Source organism: Lepidothrix coronata, unplaced genomic scaffold, assembly GCF_001604755.1.
Source record: "Lepidothrix coronata isolate B3197 unplaced genomic scaffold, Lepidothrix_coronata-1.0 Scaffold27, whole genome shotgun sequence".
NCBI lineage: Eukaryota > Metazoa > Chordata > Aves > Passeriformes > Pipridae > Lepidothrix > Lepidothrix coronata.
In genome coordinates, this window is record NW_016690207.1 from 2730027 (window position 1) to 2745332 (window position 15306).

Consider the following 15306-nt stretch of genomic DNA (forward strand, 5'->3'; position numbering starts at 1 on the left):
ACAGGGCTGGAAAGGAGCTGTTTTTATGGAATAGCACATGTTCCCACACCCCACCCCGGGGCATCATTCTTGTGAAGTGAGGCTTCAAGAAGCTTGGTCACACAGAAGAATGGGAGGTGCAGAAGGGAGAGGCTTGTTCTTTCCCTTAACCATGTCAAGAGGCTCAGGGGGGTTTGCTCCTCTTGTCTCCTCTCACCTTGCATCCATCCCATCCCATCCCATCCCACTGTGCGTGTTGTGAGTTACTGGGATGTGACACTGGGACCAGACTGCTGCAAAAGTCCTGGAATACAGCCTTTTCTACTGCTCCCACACCCTGTTTCATGGATGCCACACTGGAGGAGAACAGGACTGACTGGGCAGGCTGTGTTTTCACTTGAGGCTCCTCATTTCCATCAGGAGTTGCTCCAGAGAAGTGAAAGGAGCTGTAGTGGTGTGAGAGTAATTTAAGCTGTGGGTATGACTCCATGCTCTGTTACAATTCAGTCCTTAAAAAGTATTCCAGAAAAGCCAGTCTGTCTGGGCCAGCTCCCTGTGCTCCCTCCACACTAAACAGAACTGCCACAATTTCAGTATCTGATTGTGGAGAACTCCCAGTTCCTTCTCAGGGTGCTGGTGTAGGGAGTTTGCCTGATGTGGCTGTAGAAAAGGAGCAGCAAAGCAAGCCGGTAGAAATAAGGGTGATGTAAATAAAAGGACCTAGGGGAAGCATTTTGCAAAGTTCCTAAAGTCACTTTTCAGGATAATGGCTCCACTGTGGGGGGCTTTTTGCAGATGCTCCTAGGGAAGTGCTCAGCAATGAATATGCCAAGACTGCCGCTTGCTTTTGTTTTATTCTTCCCTTATTTCATTTTCAGGTGAGCAAGAGACATAACCAGCATTTCACCTCGTCAAAATGCTGCACCTACTAAGTAAATGTATCTGAGCAGCAGCATTTATGGTCACATTACACTGAGTATAGCAGGAAACAAAACAAGTTGCCTTTGATGTCTCACAGCCAGTTAAAGGAGGAGCAGATTCAAACTCACATCTCCTGGGATTTTGGCCCTGAACTTCAGTAGCCTGAAACAGGGTCTTTATTTCAGAAGTCTTGTTCAGGGTAAAGTGTGGCTTGTATTTGTTCCCTGCTGCTGGTCTGGCTCTGTGTGATATTCTCACCTGCAACAGAAGGTGCCCCAAGAGGAGACTTGTGCTGAGAATGGGCAGAACTTTTTCCTCATCACTAAATCTGTTCTAGTCCAACCCCCTCGTGTTAGTCTGAGAGATTTGTGCCTTCTTGTAGAAGCTGTGTGTTGTTTTTGATGAAGTGGAACATGACAGCCCTCTGGTGTACTCTGAAAAACCATTAACACAGACAAAGGGAATGATGCTCATTGGTTTGTGTACTGCTGCTCTTCCTTAAAAGCTGCTTTTACCTCGAGTTGTGTGTGATGTGCCAGAGCTGTCTGCATCTCTGCTGCTCTCTCTCTCTGTTTTGTGTAGCTGAAGCAATAAGCTTGACCTGTCTTGACATCCCTCTCTATTCCTGGACTGCTGCCCTGTTTCTGTCTCTCATATATTTTCCCTCCGTTGTACTGTACCAGTTCCTCTCAGTACTGTGTGATTATCTAGGAGGATAAGGTTTTGGACTGATGCCCAGCTTGTGTCTCTTTGTATTTCTCTCCTCCTCTTTCTCCTGGCCTTTCCCCACCTTTCCCATGCAGGTCTGGTTCAGCGGTGTGTCGTGATCCAGCGGGATGAGAACGGCTTCGGGCTGACGGTCAGCGGAGACAACCCGGTCTTCGTGCAGTCTGTCAAGGAAGGTGGGCAAGGAGGGGGCCCAACGTGCCAGCCAGGGAGCAGCCTGAGGCTTTCCATGGGGATCAGAGAAACAGGGAGGAGAAAACTCCGAAAATCCCCGTGGGTGGGGCGGCTGTACCTTGTGGCTCTTTAGGGATGCAGTGAATCGCCTGCTCCGTGTCTGATGGGTTGAAAACTGACCTCTTGTGTCCGAGGGGAGGGAAAGGACTCCTTGGAACCTGGTGGGAATGTGGCTGTGGGGTGTGCACTGCCAAGGGAGAACAGAGCTGCTCTAGACAAGATACCCAGAGATTTTAACCTGCTGGGGGCAGAGGAAGCTTGGCCGAGTGCAGGAAATAGTTTTGCATCAAACTGCAGAAGTGTTTAAACCATTTTTCTCTGAGTGTTTGTACTGAAATGGGAACTGAAGGGTTTCTTTTCCCTGCAGATGGAGCAGCCATGCGGGCTGGAGTGCAAACAGGGGATAGAATTATCAAGGTAAGGGCATTCAGACTGTGGGGGAAGTGGATCCTTTGTGTTAAATGAGCTCTGTCCCTGAAAAAACGCCATTGGTACATCTGCTGGGATGTTTTCATTTGCCTGGCAGAGTGAGGAGTGGGTTGTTTCCATCTTCTGGGGATACCAGAGCAGTAACCACTGAAATCCCACTGCTCAGTGTTACTTTTGTTGTGGAGATCACTCATTTCAGAGTTTTATGGGTCAGTTCAGCATCCTACAAGGTTCAGGTATCACAAATACAACAGAAACAGAAATGGCAGGGGAGAGAAGGAACAGAGAGTTACTAATAATCACCTGTAGATAAAGTCTGCCTGAATTATTATTTTTCCCCTGAGTGTCCCCAGATCCATGTTTTCTTTTAGTGCCAAGCAACTAAGAAACCAAGTCAGTAACTAAAAAGACTGTGTGAACTATTAGTGCAAAGTGATTGCTTGTGCTGCAGCAGCTCCTGACACAAATAGAGCTGGGATTTCAACCAGGCATTTAAATTAATGAATTAAATCAGCTGCCCTGTTGTTTTTCTGCCCAGTCAGAGATGGATTGCTTTTTTATGTTTGTTTGACTGCTTGGAGTGGTTTTTGGGTTTTTTTGGTTTTTTTTTGGTGTGTGTATAGTTTTCTTTTAGCAGAGCTCTGCTCACTGAGATAAACTGTTAGAAGGATAAATTGTTTGCCTGATGGTGTCTTGAAAGATGTAGTAATGGAGGTGGGGGTGGGGAAAGAAAATATTGTAGTGCTTTTTGTGTCGTTTGTGGATGCTTTTGGTTGGGAATCAGTTGCTAAACACTGAATTTTCTCCCCCTCCCTGCCCCAGGTGAACGGCACCCTCGTAACACACTCGAACCATTTGGAGGTGGTAAAGCTGATCAAGTGTAAGTAAAGGCCATTTCTGGCCCTGGGCTCCTTAAAAGCATGCCAGGCATCATTTGAAAGGCTGACTGAGCCTTCAGGTGACAAGGGTGAGGTCTAACCGTGCCCAGTGCTGAGAGAGAAAGGGAGGGTGTGAAACAGGGAAGTGAAATTGGGGTAATTCTGACACCTTGAACTCAACCTGGTACATTCTCCTGTAGCTTCTCCTTAGCTTGATGTTCAGATTTACTGTCAAGCCTTGCCCAGGTGCTTTCCCATCTTTTGTTTCCACCTTAAATACCAGAGCTATTCAGGCACTTTTAAGTGCATTGCTGGGTGATGCTTGCAAAGCACTGGCATTGCTGAAGGAAGTGTGTTCTTGGTTGATTATCTTGCACAAGGAAGAAGGTGGTGGTGGTTCCTTCCTCCCTAGCAGAGTTTATTTTGTGGCATGAACCTGTGTGTACTGTAAATACAACCTGCTGGACCAGAAATTATTGGAGTGCTTGCTTTTATATCACGGAAGTTTTTGGATTACCTGAGTTTTAAATAGATGGTTGTAAACCAGAGCTGACCACGCTCTCAGGTTTGAAGGAGGAATGGGTGAGGAATGGTCTGAGTTTTGTCTCCAGGGTGAATTGTGGGAGTAGAATCACAGAAATCTCCAAATGTCTGATGTGTGACCTGTCCTTGTCTCCCTGCAGCGGGTTCCTATGTAGCTCTCACTGTCCAGGGGCGCCCACCAGGGTCGCCCCAGATTCCCTTGGCTGATTCTGAAGTGGATCTGGCAGGATTTGGGCATATGTCTCCCATCATGACATCTCCCCACTCACCTGGCACATCAGGAAATGCAGAAAGGATCACCAGCCCAGTGCTTATGGGGGTAAGATTTAAAGCTCTCTTTCCAAAGAACTGTGGAAATGTAGTCTGGTATTTCTTTTTTTTTTTTTTAACCTGGATTATTTAGTGCTTCTTGCACAAATCACAAATTGGAATATTTATCCTGTCCGTGGGTATTTATTGCCTGGGTGAAAAACATTTTGCAAGTGAAAATATCCAGTCCCATCTGAGGGTTTTTTAAATCTTGATGGCTGTGTTCAGAATTAGGAAAGAACACATAGGATTGTGTTTGGAAGCTTGAATTGCTTTTTGTTTAGAGCCCGTGTTTGGGAAGCAGATGAAAGACGGGCATGTCCACTCTCCTGATCTTCCCAGCTCCACCAAAAAAACCCCCAATCCTTAATCTCTCTGTGTTTTCTAGGAGGAGAATAATATTGTCCACAACCAGAAGGTGGAGATTCTGAGGAAGATGCTACAGAAGGAGCAGGAGAGGCTGCAGGTACTGGGGTTGTGTGAGGTGGAGAGGGGTGGGGGAAAGTCAGAGGTGGGTTGTTGAATCACTGCTTGCAGAGCTATGGAAAATAGACCTTCTGTAGCAGCTGTTTATTATTGAAATGTGTAAATGGAATGAAAGTAGAGCAGTAGGTTGTGGTTCCAAGCTGAGGTGCTGAGTGGAAGCTCAATTCTTTTGCAGTCCCTCCAAGAGGAGTACGGCCGGTCCCCCACCCCCCGCCTGCTCAAGGAGATCCAGGAGGCCAAAAAGCACATTCCTCAGCTGCAGGAGCAGCTCTCCAAAGCCACGGGCTGCACTCAGGTAACACAACGTGTCAGGCTTCTCCGTGGGATGCTCCAGCTGGGAATTCTTGGGGGATGATGACGTGGGCGAGCAGGAGATCCCTGCCAGGCTCTGCTGTGCTGGGACAGGCAGGTTGCACCCTCTAGAGCTGAGACCTGGGAGTTAAGCTTGCAGAGGCTGCCAAACAGTGCAGTGTGATGTCAGTGTAAGGACATGCAGGAGGCTTTACAGTGGGCTTTCAAATCATCTGTGAAAAACTGCTTTTAAAACAGCAAGTGTGAGCTATCGTGTGTTGATTACTCTGTCAGTGCGACTTCAGAAAAACCCCTGAAGTCATTCTTGCAATGGGGAATGAAGAACTGGAAGCTTAAAACAATTTTACCTTCACTTTTGAAAAAAAAAAATAAATTTAGTTTCTGTTATGTGTCATTTTCCCCCTTTTCCTTCTGCCTGTGATAAGTCCTGAAAACTTGGTGTGGTTTTTCTGTTGTTTTCTCTTAGAAAAGCATTGCAGCCTTTTCTAGGTAACTTAAGGAAGTTTTATAACTAATGTGAACTAACTGGCTTTTGTTCTTTTAAGGATCATCCTTTGAAATATTCTGCTTGCTCTGTGCTGTCTCCCAGCTCACTTTATCTTTTCAGGATGGAGTCTTGTCCTCCAGGTCTGTGTCGGAGTCGCTGCAGATCAGCGAGGGGGAGGCAGAGAGTGGGGACTGTGGGAGCAAACTGGATGGCAGTGGGGACAGCCCCTCCAGACCCAACAGTGACATTGCTGATGTGAGTCTGCAACAGCTCCAGCGCTTTGCTTCTCTGCCCTTTGGGTTTGGTTTCCCTGTGCAGGTTCTCTGTGCTGTCCTGTGTGTCACACCGTGCTCTGTCTCAGTAACTCTGTGCTGGAATGGGCTCCTCAGCACCCACCAAAAACTCCTTCCCTGATAAAACATGATAGACTGGACTTGTATGAACCGGGAAAGAAATGGTGTGGGTTTGGGTTTTTATCCAGGATTAGATTTCCCTGTAACCAGACAAAGAAAGATAGATGCCAGCTTCCCTCTCACGACTCAGGTGCCAACTGGAGCATCTTCTCAGGGAATGTTCCAGCTGCAGAACTGTGACTTGGATCCAGTCAGTGGGCAAGTTGCCAGGAAAGTGGGGAAGAGCCTTCCTTCTACCAAATAAGCTTCAGTTCTTGCCAGCAGTAAAGGCTCTTAGTGTGTTCCCTCATTAGTTATCAATCTGTGCTCATGTGCTCTCCCTGCTGCAGAGCCCTAGTGCCTAATCCTTAATTAAGTCACTATCTGATTAGTGCAGGGGAATTGAGACTCTCTGCTTGGATTTGGCCTGAGTTTGTTGATTAACTTAAGGATGTGGGAGCTAAATTTGTCCCAGCAGTTGGAAGTGAAAGCGAGGTGGGTCAGATGTGAACAGACATGACTCTAATGTGAAACATTCCTCCTCCAGCTCCAAATCTGACTGGATATCCCTCATGTTTCTATATAATAAATGCAGAAAAAATTCATAGTTATCTTCCTGATAGACTTAATCTTGTCAGTATTGTGGGTGCATTAGATCACTGGAGGTGATTGGCACACCAGACATTCAGACTTTTCAATCCAAAGTGGCTCTGAGAAAGGATCAGGGGGCAACAGAAACCTTTGGAAGCTGAACAAGAACTCCAGAGTCGTGTAGCTGGGGTGGAATAACTTTATGGAAAAAGACAGGCTGGAAAGAAACAGCCTGGCTGAAAAAAAACCTTTGGACACACTGAAGATGAGCCAACAGCACGTGGGTTTTGCAAATAAAGCCAAGGGTGTGCTGGGCCACCTGAGGAAGAGGAGGAGGAGAGAAGAGAGCTAAACATGAACTGTCAATAGAGGAGGAGAGGGCAATGAAAAGCCAAGGACAGGTGGTAGATTTTACAGCTCTGCTGTTGCTCAGTGTCACCAGCTTTCTTCCCCAAACTGCTTCTGCATTCAGTTGGGGTTTTGGGGGGTTTTGTGAACTGTGCACCTAGGACGTGCACCTTGGCCTGACTTTTCAACACCTCAGCTGTTGAGCAGTTCACTGTGTGAGAAAGGAGAAGTTTTGGCTGTTGTGGCTGAAACACTTGGTGTGCAGTTCTCACTTTCCTGGATTTCCTGGTACTTACCAGAGCTGAACTTCCTTCTCTCCCAGAGTCCTCGCAGTGGCTTGAAGGAGAGGATTTATCCAGATGAGAGCCCAGAAAAGCCTGAGGTTCAAGATACTGTGAGTACAAATCATAAAGTGCCACAACAGCGTCTCCTGTAATGGGCCCATTAAAATCTTGCTGCTTTTCCCCCGCTTTCTAAATGGAGCCTGCATGAACTTTGCTTGAGAAAATAAAATGCAATTAAAATGGTGCAGGGAAAGTTAATTAGCTGAGTAAATGTTTATGGAGCTTAAGAGCAGAGCCGTTTAGAGGCAAGAAATCCATAATCAGCAGTAAAACAGCTGGACAGAAAATAGGTAGAGCAGTTGTACATGTTTTATTCTTTGAGTCCAGCCTTTTTTTAGGATATTTAGTCGTTTTGAGGCTGGCATCATCAGCAGTGGTAACAGTGGAGCACAGCAGGAAGTGCAGACCTGTCTGAACGTATCATCATCCTTAGGATGACTTCCCAGTTATTTTTCCCCTCATCTGCCTGTCTTCCCACAGTCATATTTCTCCATTTACACTAAGATGGCATTTGTCATCTGCCACATGCTCGGTGTGCTCATGTGTGTAGATGATGCAGTTGGTCTTGAATCATCTGATTTGATGGTTCTGGGGGGGAGCATTGGTGGGGGGAGCTGCCAACTTGGACAAGGCCGAGGGAAGACACGTGGGTTTCCACGGAGTTTGGAGAAGAATAAAAAGGGTAGTGATATTTCCAACTTGGTAAAGAAGGTTTACTGTGGTAAGAGAGTAATAGAATCATGCTTTTCTTCCCTTGCCTTGCTCCTGACTCACCCCAGGATTCCCAGTCCAGTGTTGGAAGTCCTTTATCCCGAGTGGGGACTCAGATCATTGGAGCAGAGGATGATGACTTTGACACGGAACAGGAGCAGGTGGGAATGACTTCTGGCCTCAGCCACTCTTTTTCCTGTTGAAATCCCATTCTGTTCCTCTGGGCCTAACTCCAGGTGCTCCATGACTTGCTCGTATCGAGCAGTTCTGGTGAAATAAGAATTAGGGACTGTGATTCTTGTTATTGCTGGTCTTGCCAAACAGGAACATTTGGGGAGTTTATGACAATATGCCATCTTTGAGTCTGTTATCCTTTCCTTCTTCTCATAACTTCAAGCTTTCTAGACGTTAATTTGCCTTATTTCATTTGCTTGTGTAGTTTCTGTGAAGTTCTGCATTATTGTCCCAGCAGTGGCTTTTGCCATATATACTCTTGAGTTATTTTAGCTGCCCTGGGTTTCTCTCACAGCAGCTTTCTGGAATAATTCAGGTGTTTTCCTTGTGTCTCCACAGATTAATGGACAGTGCAGCTGCTTCCAGAACATCGAGCTCCTGAAGTCCCGCCCAGCTCACCTGGCTGTTCTCCTGCACCACGTGGTGTCTCAGTTTGATCCTGCAGCACTGGTAGGATGTTCTGGAATTGTTTCCCTGATAGTAGAAACCAGAATAAATCAGGATCTCCTCGTGTAGCACTCAGTGGCTTGACTTGGCCAGGGGAGAAATGCAAGCCCTGTGCAGGCATGAGGGTGATAAATCTCTCCTTTGTCTTCTCAGGTAGATGGAGGAGCACAAAGAGAACTGTCCTCTTCACATTTAGCTGTTCACAAATAAATATTTGGCTCTTGAAAGCCTTTCATTCCACCCTAAAGTGGTGGCATTAGTTGTGTCTGATCTCTCTGTGTTTTCCCTCTCCACTGATTTTTATCTCTGGTTCCCTCCATGACTGAAAGTACCTGGGAAGGGTTTCAATCCAGCAGTGCCGAATTCCTTGAAATGTTTGAAAGAAAACTCAGGAGTTAGGGGTGTTAGTTGGGATTAGTTGTGTACAGGGAAGGTCTGACCTCTCTGTTTTCCTGCCCCTTCCCTCTCCCCTGATGTTACCTGAGGTTCCCTCGAGGATTCCAAGTACCTGGGAAGGGTTTCAATCCAGCAGTGCTGAATTCCTTGAAATGTCTGAAAGAAAACTCAGGATTTAGGGCTGTTAGAAGAGTTGCTGTGGCATCACTGACTTTCTTGCCCTCCTGTTTCCCACAGCTGTGCTACCTTTACACAGACCTGTACAAACAGACCAACTCCAAAGAGACCCGGAGAGTCTTCCTGGAGTTTTACCAGTTCTTCCTGGACAGAGCTGCAGTAGGTTCCAGTCATTTCCCTCAGTTCCAAGCACTTCTAGCAAGTTGATTTTTACCTAAGTCCTCCCAAATATAAAATTTTAAAAATAAAAATTTTAATAATACTAATAATGAAATTTAATAATAGTTTTAAGGGTTTTTTTGTTTAAATGTTACCAGTGAATACAGGAAATTAATAGAGTTTCAGATGCCTGGTAACACCATAAATCACAGGGAATTTGCTGTCTGATAGGAGAAATGATTTAGTGATAGGTAAGCAAACTCTAGCTCTTCTACACTGCCTTTCAGTTAATAATTGCTGTGGATATTGATGTGGCTGTTACAAGGATTGGGAAATTTTATGTGTCTGTTGGAAAGCCTGAGAAAATTCTTTACTGTCACGAATTAAACTGTAAATGTAATTAAATTAAATAAATTAAACCAGATACTGTAGCAGAGGTTTATACACCACATATTTAAATAATCCCTGTGAAATATAATATATACTCAGCACGGGAGTCTCCCCTTTAAAACCATCAGGGCTTCAGATTGTGTCATTTTGGCTTTTCAGGGAATGTTCTTGTCTGCTCTGTGCTGTGGGTTTTGTTGGGGTGCTGCTGGCTGTGTTTGTTCTCCCAGCCTTTCTTCTCTTTTGCAGAATCTCAAAGTCCCAGTTCCAGATGAAATCTCCTTGGAACTAGGTAGGGTTTCTGTCAGGGAGAGGCCCAGAGGTGCTCCCGCACGGGTTAAAATATTCCGGGAAATGACTTTATTCTGAGGTGGAGGGGACACTCCTCAAAAGAATCATTTATTAACTCTCTGGCTCACAGACAGAAGAAGGCCAGAACTCCTTCCTGAAGAGCTTCACCGCCAGTTCATCCAGACTATGCAAGATAAAGTGTGCCCAGAAGTGCAGAGGAATCTGGAAGATTTCAGGTAACACCCGTTGTCTGTGTGATTTCCATTTCATTCATATCAACCTTCAGTCAGCATGTCCAGGCCAGGGGAAGCCCAAATTTGAGGGACAGAGAAATTAATCTTAGGCTGAATTGGAAATACCACTGGAAGGGACCTCAAAGTGACCAAGATTTGAATGCTTTTTGACACTGCTGCAAGTAATCAACTGTCAGATCAGTTTTAGAGTTTGGATTCTTCATTCCGTGAAGCTGTTTGAGCCAATTTCAGAATATACTTTCTCAGGTGTTGATGTATAAATCCTTCTTACTAAATGTGTTTATAATCAGCTTATATATTTTTTTTTTCCCTTTTCCTATTTTCCTCCCCTCTCCCCTTTGGGCACGGAATAATCCACTTTACATACTTGTCATGGGCATAGAATACAATTTGATAATTTGCCTTTTCATGTGGAGTCATAAGAGCTCTGTGCCAACATCAGACATTATACCAAGACAAGTGTATATTTATATACAAATAGATATATATAATATATATATATTTATATGTTTTATATATGTATATATAATATATATAATACATGTATCTTTATGTATTATATATATATTATATATAATGCATATATCTTTATGTATTATGTGTATATAATATATATAATACATATATCTATATGTATTATGTATATATAATATATAATACATATATCTTGATGTATTATGTATATATATTACATATAATACATATATCTTTATTATGCATATATTATATATAAAATACATCTATCTTTATGTATTATGTATATATATTATATAATACATATCTATACATATTTTATATATAGTACAAATATTTTTTATATATAGATATATATTACACACATGTATGATCGTATAATAATGGACTTCTTCATGCCTAAAAAGTCTCAATTCAAGTCTATACTTTAATACACAACCTGGGTTGTGTGCTGAAGAGTTTGCTGCAGAATAACTACTTTTTCTTAAAAAATATCCCTCTTTTAATAAATATCCCACAGCCTCTCTGGGCAACCTGTGCCAGGGCCTCACAGGGAAGAATTTCTTCTTAATATCTAATTAATTCTTCCGAATATCTAATCTAAATCTGCCCTCTTCCAGTTTAAAGCCATTCCCCTTGTCCTGTCACCACTAAATCCCTCCACGACTCCTCCAATAACGAGACACGTGTGACCTTCTGGGTGCCACGAGGCTGCTGCTCCTCGGTGCAGGGCAGGGTTCAGCCTCCAGTGGTGCTTCCCAGTCCCAGGGTTCAGTCTCCGATGGTGCTTCCCTGTCCCCTTTTTCCAGGCAGAAACGGAGCATGGGATTGACCCTGGCCGAGGGGGAGCTCACCAAGCTGGACGCGGAGCGAGTGCGGGACAGGAACGCGGTGGAGAAGGAGAGGACCTGTGCAGAGCAGATCATTGCTAAAATCGAGGAGGTCCTGTAAGTCACAGCAGTGGAGTGCTGGGAGTGTGAAAAGGAAAAAAAAAAAGGATCTGCCCCGAACCCGAAAACAGCAGCACTGAGGAGTTGGGAGCTGGGGTTTGACATCGGTACATTTACATCACTTCCCCTGTTCGGTGTTTGAACAGCCAAAACTGAACCAATAGTGGAGTGTGTTTTTTCAAGGAGGATGCTCAAATAGGAGAGGAAATGCTGCCACTGTCAGCTTGTGCATTATTAGATCAGTCCTTTTTTTTAGAAACCTATGGCTTCAGAACCCCTTTGTTCTTTTAACGTGGGCTGAAGCCAATTTTCGCAGCCGAACCTTCATTTTTGGTTTTGAGTTTTTTGGGTTTGAGTTTTTTGTTTTTTTTTTTCCCTGCTGGAACTTCTTAACATCCTAAAGGACACTTTGAACACAGCTACTGATGCTCTTGGGTGGATGTGGCTGGGTGTTAATTGGTTTTTGAGTTTCATTTTTAAATTCTCTTGTTCTTTTTCAGGATGACATCTCAGCCTTTGGAAGAAGACAAGAGGTAATGGAAGTTTGGGGGGGTTTAATTTGTGCAGGAAGATCCCCAGTGCTGGCTCTGTTCTCTGAGCAGAGCAAGACAGCCCTCTCCTGGCTGTACCACCAACTCTCATCCCCTAAATCCCCTGCCAGGACTGATTGGAATTCAAAGCATCAGCCTCTTGCTTTCAGCCTCTGATGTTTGTTGCCTCTGTTTCAGATCTTAAAAATTACTGTCACTGGGGGTTCATGTTTCTTTTTGATTTATTTTGTGTGTGTGCCTTGTCCTGTTCACTTTGTGTGTATACAACTGGCTGAGTAGCTTTTACTCTACACCTCACAGTAACCTTTTATTATTACTTACTTTTACCATAACCTAAAGCTATAATGTGACTTCTCATTTGTATTTAATATAGAATTTTAGGACCTTCTGTGTAATTCTCAAAATTTTAGTTTTACCTCCTGGGCTTCTATGCATTTTATCAGAGAGTCACAGGATGGTTTGGGTTGGAAGGGACTTTAAAGACCATCTGCCATGGGCAGGGACACCTTCCACCATCCCAGGTTGCTCCAGTCCCCATCCAACCTGGCCTTGGACACTTCCAGGGATGGGGAGTCCACAACCTCTCTGGGCAACCTATTCCACCCATATACTTCATCTTTATAAACTCCCATCTTATATTTACAACAGGAGAAATTCTGATATCAACCGAATTTTTCCCAGTGTCTGTGAGAGTTTGTTTTATATTAAAGAAAAAAAGCCGACTTACTTTCATTTAAAAAGAATCAACTTCTCAATTAAACCTTTGCGTTTGACCTCTATTGGCAAAGGGTGTTTTTCCAATAGGTTTCTCCTTCTCCTCACTCTTTTTTTTTGTGTCTCCTTGGCAGCTCCACGATGCAATATGTGATCCTTACCTACATGAAACACTTGGGAGTCAAAGTGAAGGAGCCTCGGAACCTGGAGCAGAAACGTGGCCGTATTGGTTTCCTGCCAAAGATCAAGGTAGTGCTGTTGTGGCCTAGGGAGCATCAGTTCAGGATTCAAAATCCACTTTTGCATGACACACATGAAAAATTGGGGCTGATTTTAGGCTCTTCATCGAGAGGATCTGGGGTGACTGAGCTGCACAGCAGCCGAAATTGGGTTCTGCATCTGGGAATTAAAAATGAGTGGCCTTTTTAATTCCTTTACCTGTACACCTGAATTCTGACTGCTTGTTTTTCACAGTTTTAGCCTTACTTACCCTTATTTTTAGCCTTTTTTAGCTTTATTTTTAGCCTTATTTAGCCTTTAGGTGAGAAATGTTTCATATCATCACAGAATATGCCGAGTTGGAAGGGACCCACAAGGATCATGCAATCCCATGATGGTCTCATTAATGGTTAATGATGGTTGATCAGCTGTTGGCCTGTATATTTTAGTTTTCTTCTTGACACACTTGCCCAAAAACTCATCCTTCATGAGGCAGGAAAGCTATTCTTCCTGCCACCCCCACTTTTCAGGTTATATAATGAATATTTCCACCAAAACTCCCATCTCTGGGGGTGTGATGGCTCATCCCCCACAGCGTGGGGGTGTATCTGGTCACAGTAGCTGCTTATTTCCATCAGCATTCCAGCTTCCCTGGAAATGTTAGGAGTGTTAGGAGCAGTTCTGCACTGACACTGTGAAAAGGTTAGATCAGGCATTCACGACCTTCTGGAAAGGTTAAGACAAGTCGTGTTTCTCTCCCTCCTCAGTTAAAATCTCAGTAAACAACTGCATTTCAAGCAGTGAGTGATCTGTTTGCTTTTCTTTAACTGCAGCAAAGTATCAAGAAAGAGAAAGAAGGAGAGGAAAAAGGGAAGAGAAGAGGCTTTCCAAATATTCTGGGCCCACCGAGGAGACCGAGTCGACACGACAGCAGTGCAAGTATGTCAGGCAGGGCAGTACATGTTCCCTTTTAGTCTGAAAGCCACACAGAGTCTCTGCTGTCTTTAAAAATTCATGGTAAGAAGACTCAGTAAACTTTCTGGGTTTAAAATGCATTTTTAAAGACACGCAGACCTGTTTTTGTCCTGAAACGCTTCCTCTCCTTATCACTGGAAACAGGCCCGGGCTCTTTGAGCAGAGTAACTGCTCTGTGTTTGTTCAGTTGGCAGAGCCATGGAGATGCAGAAGCCCAGACACCCAAAGCACTTACCCACAGCCTCTTCTGTGAGCCCAGAGCCCCCAGATTCCAGCAAGATCCGCCAGAGTGGCTCCTCCAGCGATGGCACAGATGCTCCATACCCACCTGCCAACCCCATGTCCCCCTTGGCAATGGGGCCCTTCTCCTCTCCAGAGGGAAGCAAGGACAGTGAACCAGGTAGGATGGAAAGAATGCAGAGGAATGATTAAAGTTGGTGTTGGGAGTGAAGTATGCAAAGCACGCTTCTGATGCAACAAGCTTGACAAATTGGGAAATCTTTCTGTATCATCAGGTATGATCTTCCTCTCCTTAGTCATCTTTTATGAATTGGGAAATCTTACCATGACCAGAAATTGTTGTTAGTGGGTTCTGTCTCCGTGGCATTGGATCAACCAACAGGAAGGACCCAGTCTCAGTCTCAGTGCCTGCTGTTGGAAGCAGCCTCTGTCACCTGGGATTTGTCACCGAGATTTTCCTTACCAGCCCAGGAACTCAGTTCCTCCAGCTCTGAGCTGAAGTGAGGCTGGAATCAAGAGGCTCTGAGGAGGCTGGAAAGTTCTCTAATGACATTTCCTACTTACCCCCTGTCTAGGTTTGAAGCAGCCTGGAGAAGCTCCACCTGCCAGTGACTCCATGGATGGCACACCCCGCACACCCAACACCACCTTTGAATTCCCATCTCCTCTGGAAAACCTGCAGGAGGAGGAGGGAGAGTCAGAGAGGTAACTGTGGTTGCTTGAGTGAGCCTTGAGAGAGTGCTAGAATCAGAGTATCCTGAATTGGGAGGGACCCATGGGGGCCATTGCAGTCCAACTCCTGTGTCAGTGTGACAATGGCTGTTGAAACAGTCCATAAAATTATTAGTGACATCGTTTTTATTGGTAGAATCTGAACCACTGGTCTGTGTCTGCTGCTGTGGTAATACTAAAAACCTCTCTGTCAGGAGGGTGAGTCTGACAGGGGACAGAATGTTCTAGTGAGGAGCTCAGAGCTGTACTCTGAAGTTGTGCTGAGTGTCTGAGCAGGGGGAATTCAGGCATAAGCTTCCCTAATAATTTCTTTTCTTCCTTGCAGAATGGTTGACATGGGAACACCAAAGCCTTTTCGCAAGTGAGTGTGCTTAGAAATGTTTGAATTGTTTAGGGCTGGGGAGGTTCTGAAGCAG

General features: G+C 44.7%; 1 protein-coding gene across 1 annotated transcript in view; it reads left to right on the forward strand.

Annotated features, from left to right (window-relative positions):
* The first annotated feature begins 1195 nt into the window (after positions 1–1195).
* ARHGEF12 (Rho guanine nucleotide exchange factor 12) overlaps positions 1196–15306 on the forward strand; it is a 33951-nt gene continuing 19840 nt past the window's right edge. Inside the window, exons 1-20 of the mRNA XM_017809593.1 lie at positions 1196–1802; positions 2228–2277; positions 3112–3169; positions 3851–4029; positions 4408–4485; positions 4681–4800; positions 5425–5559; positions 6958–7029; positions 7759–7851; positions 8264–8374; positions 9005–9103; positions 9740–9782; positions 9912–10017; positions 11319–11456; positions 11960–11992; positions 12859–12973; positions 13777–13882; positions 14106–14318; positions 14734–14863; positions 15216–15251. Of these exons, the coding sequence (XP_017665082.1) occupies positions 2239–2277; positions 3112–3169; positions 3851–4029; positions 4408–4485; positions 4681–4800; positions 5425–5559; positions 6958–7029; positions 7759–7851; positions 8264–8374; positions 9005–9103; positions 9740–9782; positions 9912–10017; positions 11319–11456; positions 11960–11992; positions 12859–12973; positions 13777–13882; positions 14106–14318; positions 14734–14863; positions 15216–15251 (1904 nt within the window). The 5' untranslated portion in view covers positions 1196–1802; positions 2228–2238. The remainder of the gene's footprint in view (positions 1803–2227; positions 2278–3111; positions 3170–3850; positions 4030–4407; positions 4486–4680; positions 4801–5424; positions 5560–6957; positions 7030–7758; positions 7852–8263; positions 8375–9004; positions 9104–9739; positions 9783–9911; positions 10018–11318; positions 11457–11959; positions 11993–12858; positions 12974–13776; positions 13883–14105; positions 14319–14733; positions 14864–15215; positions 15252–15306) is intronic.